General features: G+C 42.9%; 1 protein-coding gene across 1 annotated transcript; it reads left to right on the top strand.

Annotated features, from left to right (window-relative positions):
• Window positions 1-1460: 1460 nt before the first annotated feature.
• On the top strand, window positions 1461-16714 carry LOC114360982 (cadherin-87A-like; the record flags this gene model as incomplete). The annotated part of the gene is made up of 18 exons (XM_028315874.1): window positions 1461-1591; window positions 2431-2584; window positions 3003-3200; window positions 3876-4115; window positions 4747-4937; window positions 5847-6033; window positions 6741-6958; window positions 7458-7655; window positions 7964-8123; window positions 8593-8728; window positions 8887-9077; window positions 10053-10229; window positions 11124-11236; window positions 11902-12065; window positions 12505-12662; window positions 12972-13077; window positions 13793-13979; window positions 16556-16714. Coding segments are annotated over 18 exons (3068 nt in total), but the record flags the coding sequence as incomplete, so codon positions are not given.
• Between the last annotated feature and the right edge of the window lie 319 nt (window positions 16715-17033).

The following is a 17033-nucleotide window of genomic DNA, read 5'->3' as shown; positions in this document are numbered from 1 at the left end:
ATGCAAACACGTTTTGAGTCTAGCAATTCGGCTCAAACTAACAACACCGCCACTGGAAGCAAAACTGATACCTATTGGACAAAAAAGAAAACGAGGCCGGCCCGCTAAGTCCAAGCCAGCACTTATCATACAGTGACGATGAGTAGGTAGAGCTCCTCAATCCTCATAGGTACCAATCAATGAACCTTATTAATAAGATTACTTTTTTTTGGGTTGACAGAAGCGACTTATTTTATTTTGTTTTTTTTTTGTTGATTCGATTTAAGAAAATACAAATTTATTTCATTTTTCGTAATACATTGTTTCATTTGATTACCTACCCTTAAATTTTAATGATTTATTTTTTTCGCTACTAGAATAGTGTTCCGTCAAATATTTATTTCATAAGATCATTTTTTATTTAAATGTGGGCTCATAATACGCTGCTCATAATAGTATTTTTCAAAGTAGTTTTTGCATTCGAAACACTTCATTAAAGTTAAAAATACCGCTCAGTATAAAAAAAGCATTTGCCAAATATTGAAAAAAATGCAGGACCTAACGTTGACACTCAATCAAATATTAGGTCGCTCAAATATTATGAAGCTTCTCATTTTGTATTTTAAGGAACTCAATTTTTTTTTGTAAGTTGCTATTCTTTTGATTTTTCGTCACTCGCACTCAGTCGCTCACTTAGTAATTCTTTAGCCCACATTAATTATTTTTGACACTTACAACATAAATTTACAGTCACTCGTTTAAATACTACCCTAATTATATCAACCTCAAGAAAGTGAATAATTTGATCGTAAAATACTCACTTGTTCAAGTTCGTCTTAAAATTACTAAATTATCAGAGGATAGTTGCTAAAAATAATGGCTGAATCGTTACCTCTGGTTATTACTTGCTATCGTTTTTGCTAAACGAATGAAAGATATGCGATGACCCTTTTTGTCCAGCTAGATTGGGGCTTTTGGTTCATAGTGCGATGTTGCCACATGGTACCGATTTCCCAGGAATTGGGATTGTAATTCCCTGATTCGCCAACACATATAGCCTAAACGGCCGACAATTTTGTGATTTTTAATTTAACTATGTAGGTAGTTCAAATATTTATTTGTTTAACTTCTGATTTGGTTAGTGAATTTGCTATTTCGAAGAATTTACTAGGAGATTTCAATAAGGAGATAGCAATACTACAGTCCACACTAAAAAGAGAGATCGGCCCACAGAGAGCGAGAGAGAGATGTAGGTATTTGACTCAAGTTGTTGTTCCAAGTTTGGCCTCCATTTTTATTTTTAGCTTCATGTGTAAAGCCAAAAACGGAAAAAAAAAAGTCGATGCTGCCCATGAAGCTAAAGATAAAAATGGAGGGCAGAGTTGGAACAAAAACTTGAGTCAAATACCTACTTATATCTATCTCGCTCTCTGCGGCCCTACCTCTCTTTTTAGTGTGAACTGTAGCACAGAATAAGTAANCCGACGCTGAGATCGGAACTCAAGTCCACAACCTCATAGCGGTGGATCCGGATATCACGGATAACGGATTGCTGGTCTATGAGCTCCTGAAGGATCGACTGATAAAGGCAGTGGATAAGAATGGAAAAGAGGTAAGTAACTGATTTGGTAGGTAACTTGCTGATCCTGATATTGGTACTCAAGTGCACAACCATATAGCAGTGGATCCGGATATCACTGATAACGGACTGTTGGTCTATGAACTGCTGAAGGATCGGCTGATAAAGGCAGTTGACAAGAATGGAAAGGAGGTAAGTTTCTTAAGTAAGAGTATACCTACCTACTTCAGGCCTCACTCCTAGTGGGGTAGTTAACGTTTCCCAAGTTTTCCTCACATAAATAAAAGAGTCCATTACTCTGGTTCTTATTACATTGCACTCTATATTGTTTTTAATTTGTCCACTTGTCACAAAGTACAGTTAAAGCTCGATTCACACATATCAGTGAAGCCACAGTTCCGTCACAGTGTCCGCTCAGTTCAGTACCTATCAGTGCTACAGTGTTGCGTCAGTGAAATATTTTGAATATTTTAAAATGTCAGAGAGCTGTTTCAATATTCTTGTTCAGAAACTATGAGTTATTCTGTTTTTAATGATCCGACAAAAAATATCGTCGTAAACGAATACGTCCGTATTGCCGGTGTCGGCACTGACACTGAGAGCACTGTGTCGTCACTGAAACTGACAAGTGGGGATGCGTTCATAGAAACAGTATGAAATAATATTTCGCACTGTGCCGGTACTTCACTGATATGTGTGAATCGAGCTTTAATCTTCTAACCTGATTTGCCTGAATGGAAACGATGTTTTAATTTTGGCCTTAGCAGATTTCCACTACATTGAAAAATACTTTTTGATCCTTACCCACTTATCTTAAATTCCAAAATCATTAAAATTTCAACATGCTCTGAAACGTGTCATGTCCCTTTCAGGTATCAAACGAGGGCATCTTCGACTCCTGGTTCTCAATCCAGCCAAACGGCACCGTCAGTGTCGCTCAGCGGCTTGACCGCGGCCGCGCAGCCGTGCTGACCCTACCCGTAGCTGTTACGGATGCTTCGGCTCCTACCCTGCAGCAGACCGAAGGTATGACAGAATATTACTATCGTAATTCAAGGTTAACACTGCCTTTTGTCTCTCTCGCTTTTAACATTTTGAGCCGACAGAGTCCTTATTTTGTATCTATCATTACCATACCACCTTTTGTAACATTATGGATGCAGTAAATTATATGAGTATTCTTCTAAGCGAGTCTCTTCTATTGTTTTAAACTATTGTGACTGGTTCCGGTAGAGTAGAATGGGACTATTCACACCACTCTTCACGTGGATGTCCTAAGAGGCGTTTGAGGGTGAAATGTGAGAACATCAAGCCTCCCCAACCAGTCTTGTCAGTGTGGGAAGTGTAAGCCAAAGCTTCTGGTAAATTAGAGAGGGTTGTTTATCTGTAGTGGAGACTAAATGACCTGATGATGTTATAGACAATACATTATCTCTTATTCCAGGCGAACTAATTATCAACATAGTGGACGTGAACCGCCACGCTCCAGTATTCTCGGAGCCAGCTTACCACGAGACCCTGGTGGAGGAGCAGCCTTTGGGCACAGTCCTGAATGTCTACACCGCCACTGACAAGGAGTCGCCTATAGCTGCCATCGTCATCAGCCCGCCTAATCCTTACTTCGAGATTGATAATGTTACGGGTAAGTTGAGGGTAGTTTGTATGAAGGCACACGTGCGCACAGAGCCGGTATTCAGGGAGTCGCCCATTGCTACCATTGTCATCAGCCTGCCCAACCCTTAAACTTCGAGTTTCTTTTTATAAGGATTATTAGTAATTTGTATTTCTCCAATTACTAATAGTCCCGTTAGCCCCTCGTGATAAGCTAAATAAGCTTGTGTTACGAGTGGGCTCACCACACTAGTCGAGCGGCGGTGGGATTCGAACCCGCGTTCCTCGGATCTCGAGTCGGCCAGTCCGACCCATTCACCGTTCGGCTATCGTGGCTATGAGATTAATAACGTTACGGGTAAGTTGATGGTGGTATGAAGGTACACGTGCGCTCAGTCGGTCCTCTCCAAGCTGGCTTATCACAAGATCCTGGTAGAGAAGCAGCCTCTGGGGACAGTTCTCAGTGTCTACTGTCTACTCCGCCACAAAGAGTCGCCTATAGCCGCCATCGTCATAGGACACAACTAACAGTCAAAAGAGCTGAGATGGTACTTTTAATATGTTGTCAAAACACTGTTCACCTACAGCTACTATGAAATTATGGAACCCGTATATTCTATTAGCAGTAGTCTATTCAGCAGGCCCTAACATTTGGACTGTTCTCATATCTATTTCCAGAATCATTAATATTAAATTTTGTTCCCAGGAATCGTCAAAATAATCCAGCGCATAGACTACGAAAAGATCCACTCCACAAACTTTACTCTCGTGGCGTTTGATTCCGGCGTTCCCCAGCTATCCACTTCAGCTACTGTCACGATTGACATCGTGAATGTCAACGATGAAGAACCAGTGTTCGCTGCCACTGCCTATGACGCTGTGGTTGCTGAACACTCTACGGCAGGAACTAAGGTCTTGACTGTCACTGCTGTTGATAAGGATGAAGGTGAGTGAATAGAGTCATCATGTCATCATCATTATAATTTTTGGCAGTGGCAGTCCACTGTACGTCTCTCCTTAGGAACCCTAAAGTCATAATTAATTACTAGTTACCTTCTAAGGTCGTCTGAAAAGACGTGGGTCTAGTCTGGATGTCCCATACCCTTTAACTGGTATAGAGAAAAATATTTTTGGTTAGTTTTGTACACTGTTTTCTCAATAAGGTTCAAAATAATATTATGGTGGCAACAATTCTGCCACTACCAGGTAAAGGTTGAATGACCCATATTTGTAACCATAATACTCCAACGGTTTTCCGAAAGATATTAGTCACCCACAACCATTAACATTCTGGCCAGGAAGAGCGAGCATTAATTTGTTTCTAGTGTACTAAAGAGAGTCGTTCTCCTGCTTTGGAAACTAAATGACAACCATCATCAATGAGAATCATTTTATTTTAAACTCTTATAATCACAACTAATTTCCTCTTGCATGCTGATAATATGATAGCACATGCTGAGTGGCTACCATTTTAGTTCAAATTTAACTACTTAAGTAAGTAATTATATTGTTGTAAGTAGTCTAAGGATGTTTGGACTAAATAAAAATATTTTTCTTTCTTTCTTTCTTGTTTTCAGGCGAATTCGGCGAAGTCACCTACAGCCTAACCGGCAACTTATCATCCCTATTCACCATCGACCCGTCATCCGGGGTCATCACCGTAGCCGATGGTGCTGTGATCGACCGCGAGACAACCAGCGATGTCTATCTCCACGCCATAGCCAGTGATAACGCGCCGAAGCAGATGCGCAAGAGTACTAGTGTGCCTGTAAGTGGATGAATTTTTACTTCTTTATTGGTCAGCAAGGTTTTAAAATTGAGGCTACTTACCGACCACCCATAAGGTGGACCAATGACGCTGAGTACTGAAACGTCCTGTGATTGAAAAGATGATGATAATTTATTTAATAATGACGCGTTTATCTAAATATATACAGGGTGTTAGGTAAATGGGTATATGAGCCGACACTAGCCCATGTTAACATGGGCATATAAATGATATGGTGAAGTGAGAAATTTGATATCATCATTTTATTTTTTTTAAATTTCCATACAAAATATTTTTTTTTAAATCCGATTTGTATGACAAATAAAATAATTGAAATGAAGATATCAACTTTCTGACTTCACCATACCATTTATATAACCATGTTAACATGGGCTAGTGTCGGCTCATATACCCATTTACCTAACACCCTGTATAACTCGAAAGGTGACTGACTGACTGACATAGTGATCTATCAACGCACAGCCCAATCCACTGGACGGATCGGGCTGAAATTGGGCATGCTGGTAGATGTTATGACGTAGGCATCCGCTAAGAAAGGATTTTACGTAATTCCACCCCTAACGGGGTAAAACGGGATCCACGCGTAAGAAAGCCGCGGGCGGCCGCTAGTTTATCTATTATCGTTTTTCACCATCGACCCCTTTTCGAGGGTCATCACTGTAGCCGATGACGCGGTGATCAATATTGACAATTATAATAATAATAATAATAAATACTCTTTATTGTACACCACATAAAAAGAAATAGAAAGAAAAGGAACACATAAGGTACAATTAGGCGGTCTTATCGCTATGAAGCAATCTAAAAATTGTTAGTGTAACTCCTACACGAGGCAGTCGAATTGTTACCTTTCTGAAACAGGATTTATTGATAAATTCCTCTTTTCAGGTCCACATAAAAGTCCTAGACATCAACGACAACCCGCCGATATTCACCCAAAAAGTCTACAAGAGCACCATCGCGGAGAACCTTCGTCTGGACCCTCCAGCGGCTATCATGCAAGTATTGGCCGAAGACAAGGATGAGGGCATCAATGGCAAGCTGGAGTATAAGATTGTGGAACAGAGTGAACCTGGTAAGTGCTATGCTTTTCAAGGAGAGAGTGAATAGGCACCTACAGGGTAGATATTATGTACCATCCTAGACTGCATCCCACTTAACATCAGGTGCGATTGTGGTCAAATACCTGCCTTGTTATGCATAAAAAAATGTATTAATGTATTTTGCCGTGTGGTTCTGATAGAGTAGAATAGGACAAGCCCCACTCTTAAAAGGCGCTATGCTCATAGCATGGGGAAGCTCCGAGAGCACATCTAGTCAGCATGGGAAGTGTAGGCCTTATCTTCCATGTTGTCTGCTAGATTAGACAGGATGTGCTCCTGTAGTGGTTACTAAATGACAATAATGATGATAAAACTTTATTTTATAAACGTGATGATGATCAATTTAGTCATTCATGGTAATGAGGGCTATCGTTTTAGCGCTCACCAGTTAGCGCCACTGTAGAGTTAGGTCCTGTCACTTGCTAGTAGCGAAGACAGTGGCACCAACTGGTGAGCGCCAAAGTGGTAGGAGGACTATCGCATTTGCGCTCATCAAGATGGCGCCACTGTAGAGTAAGGTCCTGTCAATCGCCAGGGGTGCCAACTGTTAAGTATAAAAACGATAGCCCTCATTGAAGACAAAGTTTTAATTTTATTTGGTTTTCTGTAAAATTGTTAATTTTAATCTTGGTTTAAGTAGGTGAAAGTTAAAATGAAATAGAAAATTATGTTTTTCCAGGAGTGTTCTCAGTAGACCCCAACAACGGTATCATCTACCCAGCTAAGCCAGTCACTGGCAACACCACCTACCACCTCACTGTAACCGCCACAGATGAGGCAGGCCGTGGAATACACTTTGACACCGCCAAAGTTGACATCTCAGTGCTGAGCGTGAATAAGCACAGTCCGGTGTTTGTACAGCCTCCGCCAGAGCAGAGGCAGCTGGAGATACCAGAGGTAAGAAATCCTTTAGGGTTGTAAGAAACCCTTTAGGGTTGTAAGAAACCCTTTAGGGTTGTAAGAAACCCTTTAGGGTTGTAAGAAACCCTTTAGGGTTGTTAGAAACTCCTTAGACTTTCTGGAGCTGGAGGTTATTACTGACATAATTATGCAATAGATTATTATCAGTTAAAGCAGCCCACTGCTATACTCTTTCTTCATCATATGGGTCGCATCCATCTGCCAGCGACCTTTCACTTATTATAGATTTTAGTTTTTTGAATCACATCATGAACTTCATGCTTCATAAACCAATTCACATTTGAGAGTGAATTGGTTTATGAAGCTTTCATCCTTTGCGAGTCTCTCTTGCGTAGTGTTTTTAACACAATATTATCATTGAGATTATATTCTTTGAAGTCCTATTATCTGTTTCAAAATAATAAAGTTCAATTAAAATTTCTTTATCTTCTTCTCAGAATCCCTATTCGTAATTCTGATAACTTTCCCAATCCAGAACGCTGCCCAAGCAGACTTCCTGATCACAACTATCAAAGCCACCGACGAAGACAGCGGCGAGAACGGCCGCGTGTCCTACTACCTTAAAGTGGACAACCAGAATGTGGGAGAAACACAGGAGTTCAGTCTGGATGCTGACACTGGAGAGCTGAGGACTAAGACCTTCCTGGATAGGGAGCATAAATCGGAGTACCAGGTTAGTTATATTCCAGCCAAGAACCCTACCCAAGCAGACTACCTGATCAAGTGATCACAACTGTAAAAGACACCAACGAGAACAGCCTAATCAATTTCCTGGTATGATCACTAATCTTATCAATTTTATACTTTTTGTGAACTCAAAACAATTCACCTATACATTTTGAAGCCATTAATGTCACTATTTCGCTAACTTTTTGAGAGCTATGATGGTTTTTTTTATGGGACAGGAGGAATGATCTTCAAATACCTACTTACCACAAACAATCTAAACATAGACCGTAAGTTTGACCTCCATTGTTCCAGCTCGTGATAGTGGCGGTAGACAACGGCACTCCAGCGCAGTTTGAAAGCCTTCGCTTATTGTCTGTGGTGCTAGCTGATGACGACGACAACGCTCCACGCTTCCCGCAGACCTTGCACCAGTTCAGCATCAAGGAAAACCTACCGGCTGGCGTTATTGTTGGTAAGCAAAGATTTTCTTAGGATTCAATTTATTGTGGGATCCAAAACAGTGATTATTTCTCCAGGTCTCCTCAACCTTAGTGGGGCACATAACTAGTAAAGCTGATGGCCGTTGGGGCAGAAAAGTTCTTAACCGTGATCACGGACCAGTAGACATATGTGTGGGTAGGCCTTTCACTAGGTGGATCGACGATCTGGTGAAAGTTGCGAGAACTGCCTAGATGCGGACAGCGTGGGAACGGTCGTTGTGGAAATTTTGGGGGAGGACTTTGTCCAGTAGTGGACGTCATTTGGCTGAAACGAATGAACTCAATCTTCACTGGTTGGGTTCTTTAGAGGAACAACTGTAGATCTTGGATTTACAGGAGTTGCATTCCATTTAGGAAACTAATACAACTAAATCCATTCTATTTAGGAAATTAATTTTTATGTCATAAATAGATTTACAAAGATACTTTTACAATTTCCAGGTACCGTGAAAGCCACGGACAAAGATTCCGGTGAACACGGCAAGGTGTACTACCACATTCTGGAAGGCAATCAAGCGGGAGCTTTTACGCTCGATAGGACGCAGGGCATCATCAGAGCTAATATCAGCTTCGACAGGTAAATGAACTTCTAAATGCATGTACTAGGTTCTTTTAATCTTTTCTTACAGCTATTTTATCTCAGAATTTCTAGATCTTGCAAATTAGACTAATGAAAAATAATATTGCCTTACTTCAACTATGTCCTTAATTTTAATCTCTTTATCTCTCTTACAGAGAAAAGCAATCGGAATACTCTCTCACGATATACGCGAGCAACAGTCCGATACTAGAGCATGCAGCAGCGATCCTAAACTCTTTCGACAACAGCACTGAGGGTCAAGATCCGGCTGTGGCTATCGTGAGGATCAGGATCCTGGACGAAAACGACAACGAGCCGAAGTTCCAGCAGAAGGTCTATTACGCAGGTGAGATACATCTACAGAGAGAAACACTTTCTCCTGGGCAAACTTGACCTTCACTGGTAGGGTTTTTATGCCAAGCTATACATCCTAGCTACACAGGAGTTGCAGCGGTGGGAACGAGAGGTGGGAATAGTTCCGTACAAAGAGAAGTAATAATACTCCCTCACGATATACTGAAGTCTATCGACAACAGCACGGAAAGCCAGGACCCTGGTGTGGCCATCGTCAGGATCAGAATCCTGGACGAAAACGACAACGAGCCGAAGTTCCAGCAGAAGGTCTATTACGCAGGTGAGATACATCTACAGAGAGATTTACTATCCCTTGGGACGAACTTGACCTTAACTGGTTGGGTTTTTAATGACGTTTAAACTGTAGATTCTAGCTACAAAGGATTAGCAGCGATTGGGAACAAAAGATGCGAATAGTCTCGTTTAGAGAGAAGCAACAATACTTCTCACGATATAGAGGAACAGCTTCATCTCATTCTTGAACCCATCTTAAAAATATCTTATATTATTTTACCAGAGGTCATGCCTGAAGCATCCAGATGTGGGCAGCTTAGGACCAGTCGTTGTGGAGAGACTTAAAGCTTCAACCACACCACGTGATGGCGTTCTGAACGCGTTGGTATTTATGGTTGAAGCATGAGAGAAGCCTTTGTCAAGCAATGGACATATGCGTCTGTTGATTGAAACAAGTGCTTCAAGTTTCATCTATCTCCATACCAAATTTTTTAATAATATTGGTGGAATTGACATTTCGAATATAAATTGTATAATTTCTAATCTAAATGTAATAATATTGTATAATTTGTGAATACGCCTGAAAAGGTAGAATTTGGAGCGTTTCTATTATTAAGCCATGTGTCTGCTATTGTTTACCTAAATTCACATTCACAATAAAGTTCATTTTCATTTTCAATTCCTCAAAATTTTCTCATCGTCATTTAAAGCCTCACTCAACTATTTTGTTCAGGTATAAAGCACACAGCGCGAGTGAACGAGCCAGTCATATCAGTAGTGGCTGAAGACCCTGACCTGGACGAGAACGGAACCTTGATCTACATGGTGGCAGCCTCCAACCTGTACAAGTTCGGCGCCTCGCAGTCCAGCGGGAGCGTCGTGCCGTCTCCCTTCAACATCAGCCAGGACGGTAAGAGGCAATAGAAAACACATTAGAGATTATTTATTGTAAAATAGGTACCATTTAATTACCTACTCTTGAGAAAAGTATTGACATTGAAACTGGCCCATTTCTAACTGAAAAATAGAAAAAGTAACATTTGCAATGTGGTTTCTGTATGGTGTTGAGTAGGTAGATATACTGTCATCATGAATTTTGTCTACTACGTTTTCTCTACAATTAGATTCAAATTACTCGAGTGGAGGTGTTATTTTAAAGAAGGTGGATGTTGTGCTGGTGATGCAAAAACTTAGGACACTCACAATTTTCCCAATTTCTTGTGTAACCATGTTAACGTACTTAGGCTGAGGTGCACCATCTAACTTTGACCGTAACTATTGCGATAACCGGTGTATTTTGTATGAAGTTTAACAGATTTTTGACGTTTGTTAAAGTAAGATGGTGCAACTGAGCCTTAGTGTTCAGTGTGCTTACCATGAGTTTACTTTAGGTGTGCTCGCTAGCGACTGCGTAAAAAAATGACATTTAATTGTATGACATATTGTGCAGCGCCCCTAGTGGCTACTTTCAAGAAACAAAATCTTCAATAGAGATTTTTGACGTACTCGCTAGCGAGCGCACCTAACCTAAACTCATGGTAGGTACACAGTTGTCACTGAGAAAAATGTTGCTATTTTTATGGCATTTGATAATGATAATCAAAGGTCTTCTTGAAATTGAGTTAGCTAGAGACTTCGTAAGAGGTCAAAGTCATAATGTCTACCAAACTGACGATGTTCATACTAAGAAAAGGGAGTCATATTTCTCTTCGGGCAATCGCATTATTTACACAGTAATGCAATTAAAATTTAATGTTCATTGACTTTTCGAGCCATTACGGAGGCTAATTCTGGAACTTTCCAGGCGTGCTGATGACGGCGCACTACATGTCGGAGTACAACCAGGACCGCTTTGTGCTGGACATCATCGCGCAGGAGGCCGCGCCGCCGCACAGACAGGCTAAAGCACAGGTTTATGTGAGTACCCAATACCCATGCTATAGTCTGGTCCGGGAGCACGTAGAATTTTGTCCAATGACCCCAAGCTACCCATCCTTGTCGCTCGCGAGTAATTATGTTGCTGTCGCGCTCGCACACTCACTGCGGGCGCCCGTCGCACAGTCGCGACAGCAATATAATTACGCGCGAGCGATAAGGATGGGTAGCTTGGGGTCATTGGACAAAATTCTAGACTACAGTATAGTAGCTTTATTTTGGGAATTAATTCATGAAAAACATATGGGGTAGCAAAGATCTAAATATCCAAGCGCAGAGGAGGACGTAAGCCTGGAATCATTGAGTTCTCTCAATGCCTAATGTTCAGTTGTGGGTATCCTGGGACTGAATGAACTGATGAAAGAGTTACCAATTTAGTCAACCGGTCATTTTTATATTGATATGTTTTCTAATAAAAATAAACTGATAGCTCTGTCGAATTTACTAGACTAGTAAGTAGCAGATAAAGCTACTCAGGGAACAATTATTATATGAAAACATCAGGCCTCCCCAACCCTTCTGTTCGGAATTGGAGAATTTAGCATCGAATTACTTAAAATAATAATGTAGAAGATAAATTATATTTATGAAATCAACAGTTTCTTAGCGAACTGTAGAACAATAATCTCCAACTTCTACATACACAGGTGTGGATAATCGACCGATCGTCGCTCATCCGCATGGTGGTATCCCGAAGCTGCAGTGCGCCGGTAGGAGGAGTTCAAAAGCGATTGGCTACTGCTGGAAATGTTCTTTTAGTCCCTGGCAGAAGACTACCGTTGGTGCAGGCTGACAGGCGGTATGACGACTGGTGAGTCTTCTAGCAACTCTTTACACTTAAGACAGTAAATAGATTATTAGTTATAACAATAAAGGCACGGAACCCGCTGGGAATGTTCTGCTGGTACCAGGAAGGGACATGCGTGCTGACAGTCAGTATGATGACTGGTGAGTCTTCAGGAAACTGCACAGTTATTTGGTTGGTGGTGGAAGGAGCTGAGAAGCGGATGGCGACCCTTGGGAATGTTCTCAAAGTTTCCGGCAGGAGGATACCGCTAGTGCAGGCTGACAGGCGGTATGATGATTAGGAACTGTGTTCATTGCATAAGGAATCTAGCATTGGTCCTTCGAGCCGGATTTGAATACTTAATGTTTTGTGAAAAAATTGCAACATGTTACAACTATGACTCGTTTTAGTTCAAAAGATAATTTATGGAAGAGCGAGAAAGATAACCGATTTTTTATTGTAGGTGCGAAATCCACCTTTTGGCGGTAGACCCTACCACGTACCAGGTGCTTCCAGTAGAAAGGGTGCTAGAGACCATCGACTCCAAGTTCGACGACCTCAAGGACATCTACCAGGAGTTTGGAGTCGAGACGCTTATTGCAGCCAGCGCTACTTCTAAAGGTTTGAAATATATTTAGACTTTTGCAACGAGAGTTATACCTTTTTTGGAAAATATACACTACTTTTATCGTATACGTTGTAACGTGAGATTACATAAGAAATTTTTATTTATCAGCCTTCGCCTTTGAATTGGCCAAACTGCTAAATAAAGCCATGCGGTCTGTAATAATTATCACAACCAAACTGGAAACAAAGTAATGGAAATCGAGCCTCGACCTATTTTTCTAAAGTTTACCTTCTACCACTGAACACTGATTTTAAAATTATTTTTTTAAACTAGAAAATAATCTCAATCTTTGCATATTGCAGCACCAGACAGCTTCGACCCAGCTCTAGCGGCGCTAATAGCATTGCTGATTGTACTTTTCACTGGCATCGTTACTTTCATCGTCGTCTGCGCTTGTCTCAAACATTGGTAAGTCCCGAAAATGAAATAATTATTGCACTTTGTCACTACTAAAAAGTGCCTAGTACAACTGCACGCAGGAAGATTTAATGAATGCTGCTGACAACGCCACTTTTGTAGCGGAGTTTTTGGCTGACACTGTATAAGTGGCCACCACGAGCCGGAAGACGTAGCGCGGGCAGGCCTCCCACTAGGTGGACCGACGATCTGGTGAAGGTCGCGGGAGGTACCTGGATGCAAGCGGTGCAGACCTGGATGCCTGGACGTCTTTCGGCTGAAACGAACGAACTGTATAAGTTTGTTGTCCACACGACAAGAAGAAGTGCCTGTATTTCAAAAGCCTTTAGTTTCCTTATTATAGTCAACGCAGCGACGTTAAATCAAATATTTTATGTATAGTTAATTAAAAAACTCATTAAAACTCATTTATTTCTGTAAATAGGCTTAAAAAAAGCACTTTTACACGTCCCCAATACTAACCCTACCACTGCTTCAGGACAATAAATGGGCCAGTGCTGAGAAGAAGCAGCGCAAGAAACTCAGTCACTACTGTCAGCCTCTTTTTCAAAGGTTTACATGCTTTAAAATGTACAAAGTTATAAATATTTATGCGAGCTAGGCAGTAACGTATCCCAAACATTTTTATCTTTTAAATAATCATCGACTTTATAGTAGCCCTTTTTCATTAAGGTACTTTTAATAATCATTTTAATTCCATTTCCAGGGTGATACCTCCCCCATCAATGCAGTCAAGCAAAGGCGACAGCCTCGCCCGGCGTCGGATCCTGGAAGAGCTGAGCACTACGGAGAACCCGCTGTGGCTGGAGACCAAGCTGCGGCCCTACGAGGAGCAGGAGCTTACCATGAACGTGTTCGGCGACCAGCCCGACCAGCCACCTGATCAGGCGCCGGTGAGTGTCTCTTATAGGCCAATAAAGGAGACAGTCTAGCTCGGCGCCGGATCCTGGAAGAACTGAACCCGCTGTGGCTGGAGACCAAGCTGCGGCCCTACGAGGAGCAGGAGCTTACCATGAACGTGTTCGGCGACCAGCCCGACCAGCCACCTGATCAGGCGCCGGTGAGTGTCTCTTATAGGCCAATAAAGGAGACAGTCTAGCTCGGCGCCGGATCCTGGAAGAACTGAACCCGCTGTGGCTGGAGACCAAGCTGCGGCCCTACGAGGAGCAGGAGCTTACCATGAACGTGTTCGGCGACCAGCCCGACCAGCCACCTGATCAGGCGCCGGTGAGTGTCTCTTATAGGCCAATAAAGGAGACAGTCTAGCTCGGCGCCGGATCCTGGAAGAACTGAACCCGCTGTGGCTGGAGACCAAGCTGCGGCCCTACGAGGAGCAGGAGCTCACCATGAACGTGTTCGGGGACCAGGCCGACCAGCCACCTGATCAGGCGCCGGTGAGTGTCCTATGTAGGCCAGCAAAGGAGACAGTCTAGCTCGGCCCGGTGAGGCCGGGTTCCCACTATGCCGGACCGGCAGATCTCCCGGTCCGGTAAAATCGCCGGAAGGCCTAGCGGCGGTACAAATTGTATGAAGCTGTTCACATTATCCCGGATCCGGCTTTTTCGCCGAGCCCGGCATTTTTACCGAGCGTTTTGTCGCTACAAAATTCCGGCAAAATCACCAGACCGGAGTAATCTGAACGAGTTGCGGCCCACCCCGCCGCGCCCGTGCTCCCCGCACTTCATTCGGCTCGGATTTTGGATCCGGTGATCCGGTGTAATGTGAACACCCTTGTCCGATGTCCGGTTTCCGGCAGAAATGCCGGTCCGGCATAGTGGGAACCCGGCCTAAGTGTCCCATGTAGGCCAGCAAAGGAGACAGTCTAGCTCGGCGCCGGATCCTGGAAGAACTGAACCCGCTGTGGCTGGAGACCAAGCTGCGGCCCTACGAGGAGCAGGAGCTCACCATGAATGTGTTTGGTGACCAGCCCGACCAGCCACCTGATCAGGCGCCGGTGAGTGTCTCTCGCCGGTGAGGGAAGCTTCGCCATATACTCACGTCCGAAATACCGCAGTGTCTCAAGTCGAAAGTATTTGACCAATGTGTGTTGCCAGTGATGGTATACGGATCTGAGACGTGGTCGCTTACTATATATGAAGGGGCCTCATAAGAAGGCTCAAGGTCACCCAAAGGGCGATGGAGCGGGCTATGCTCGGAGTTTCCCTGCGTGATCGAATCAGAAATGAGGAGATTCGCAGGAGAATCAAAGTAACCGACATAGCTCGCAGAATTGCTAAAATCAAGTGGCAGTGGGCGGGGCACATAGCTCGTAGAGACGATGGCCGTTGGGGCAGGAAAGTTCTCGAGTGGCGACCACGGGCTGGAAGACGTAGCGTGGGCAGGCCTCCTACTAGGTGGACCGAAGATCTGGTAAAGGTCGCGGGAAGAGCCTGGATGCGGGCAGCGCAGGACCGTTCATTGTGGAAAACCTTGGGGGAGGCCTTTGTCCAGCAGTGGACGTCATTTGGCTGAAAAACGAAAAAAAAGAAAAAAAGAGTGTCTCTTGTAGGCCAGCAAAGGAGACAGTCTAGCTCGGCGCCGGTGAGTGTCTCTTGTAGGCCAGCAAAGGAGACAGTCTAGCTCGGCGCCGGATCCTGGAAGAACTGAACCCGCTGTGGCTGGAGACCAAGCTGCGGCCCTACGAGGAACAGGAGCTCACCATGAATGTGTTCGGTGACCACGCCGACCAGCCACCTGACCAGGCGCCGGTGAGTGTCTCTTGTAGGCCAGCAAAGGGCAAAGCCTTTATGCGCAAATTGTCAAGCGGTCGCAATCTGCCAAATTCGCAAAATGTCAAATGCGCAAATGGTCAAGTTCGCAAAATGTCTAGATTTAAAAATGTCCAGTTGTTTAGGTTTAATAATAAAAGTCAAGTAATTAATTGGCAGAACTTTTAATCATTAAAATGTTAAATACGAAACCACATTATAAAGACATTTTTAAAACTTGACATTTTGCGAATTTGGCAATTTGCGAATTTGACAATTTGCGCATATAGGCAGCAAAAGAGACACTCTAGCTCGCCGCCGCATCCTCCAGAAACTCCAGCCGTCATTTAAATAATTATTCTACAGTGTCAATCATGTCACTCTCACACAGTTACATAAAGCCCAGAGACAATACTATCGGAATTTTGATATTTTTTGAGCGTCGAAATAGGAAACAGTTAATCTAAAACTGCCTCAATCATCATCATCGTCATCATTTCAGCCATAGGACGTCCACTGCTGAACATAGGCCTCCCCCAATGCTTTCTATAATGACTGGTTGGTAGCAGCGTGCATCCAGCGTCTTTCTATTACCTACTTATTTATATTTTTTATTTAATTTTATTAGGGAATAAAATAATAAAATCTATAATAACTGGTTGGTAGCAGCGTGCATCCAGCTTACCTTCATGACTGCCTCAATAGAATAGTTAAAAAGTATCCAATAATATTTATTTATTTTATTGAATAATGTCTTACAGCCTGACAACACCTACGCTACTATCCAGACGTCACGCACGGCGGAGCGGTTCGGTGATTACGCCACGCTGGGCGGAGACTCGCCCACGCCGCTCGAGGCTGCCTTAGGCTTCCAGGTAATATTCCTTACTTATTCACTACTGTACCTTCTCGTAGTGTAGATAAGCCTTTCCCTTCATGAACCAATGAGTTGATGAATATCACGGGAAGCGTATCATTTCACTTCATTTTACATGGTAGAGGATTTAGACATGAGTCTTATTCGACTTACGGGACAAAAAAGATCGGAACAGTGAGACCAAGAAATCCGGTATAGAGGCCTTCCACTTCATAGGCCGACAACTTGGAAAATATTGCAGGAAACGTAATCGCACCCTCAGTANCTGAGAGGTTTGATGACTCTAATTAGGCTTTTATTGATGGTATACTTGGAATTGCTCTAGGGCCAATGAGGAAGTTGGAGACATTCAGGTCGTAAAA

The sequence above is a fragment of the Ostrinia furnacalis genome, unplaced genomic scaffold, assembly GCF_004193835.3.
Source record: "Ostrinia furnacalis isolate ACB-3 unplaced genomic scaffold, ASM419383v2 OfSCF5354, whole genome shotgun sequence".
NCBI lineage: Eukaryota > Metazoa > Arthropoda > Insecta > Lepidoptera > Crambidae > Ostrinia > Ostrinia furnacalis.
This window is presented reverse-complemented; position numbering and strand designations above follow the sequence as displayed.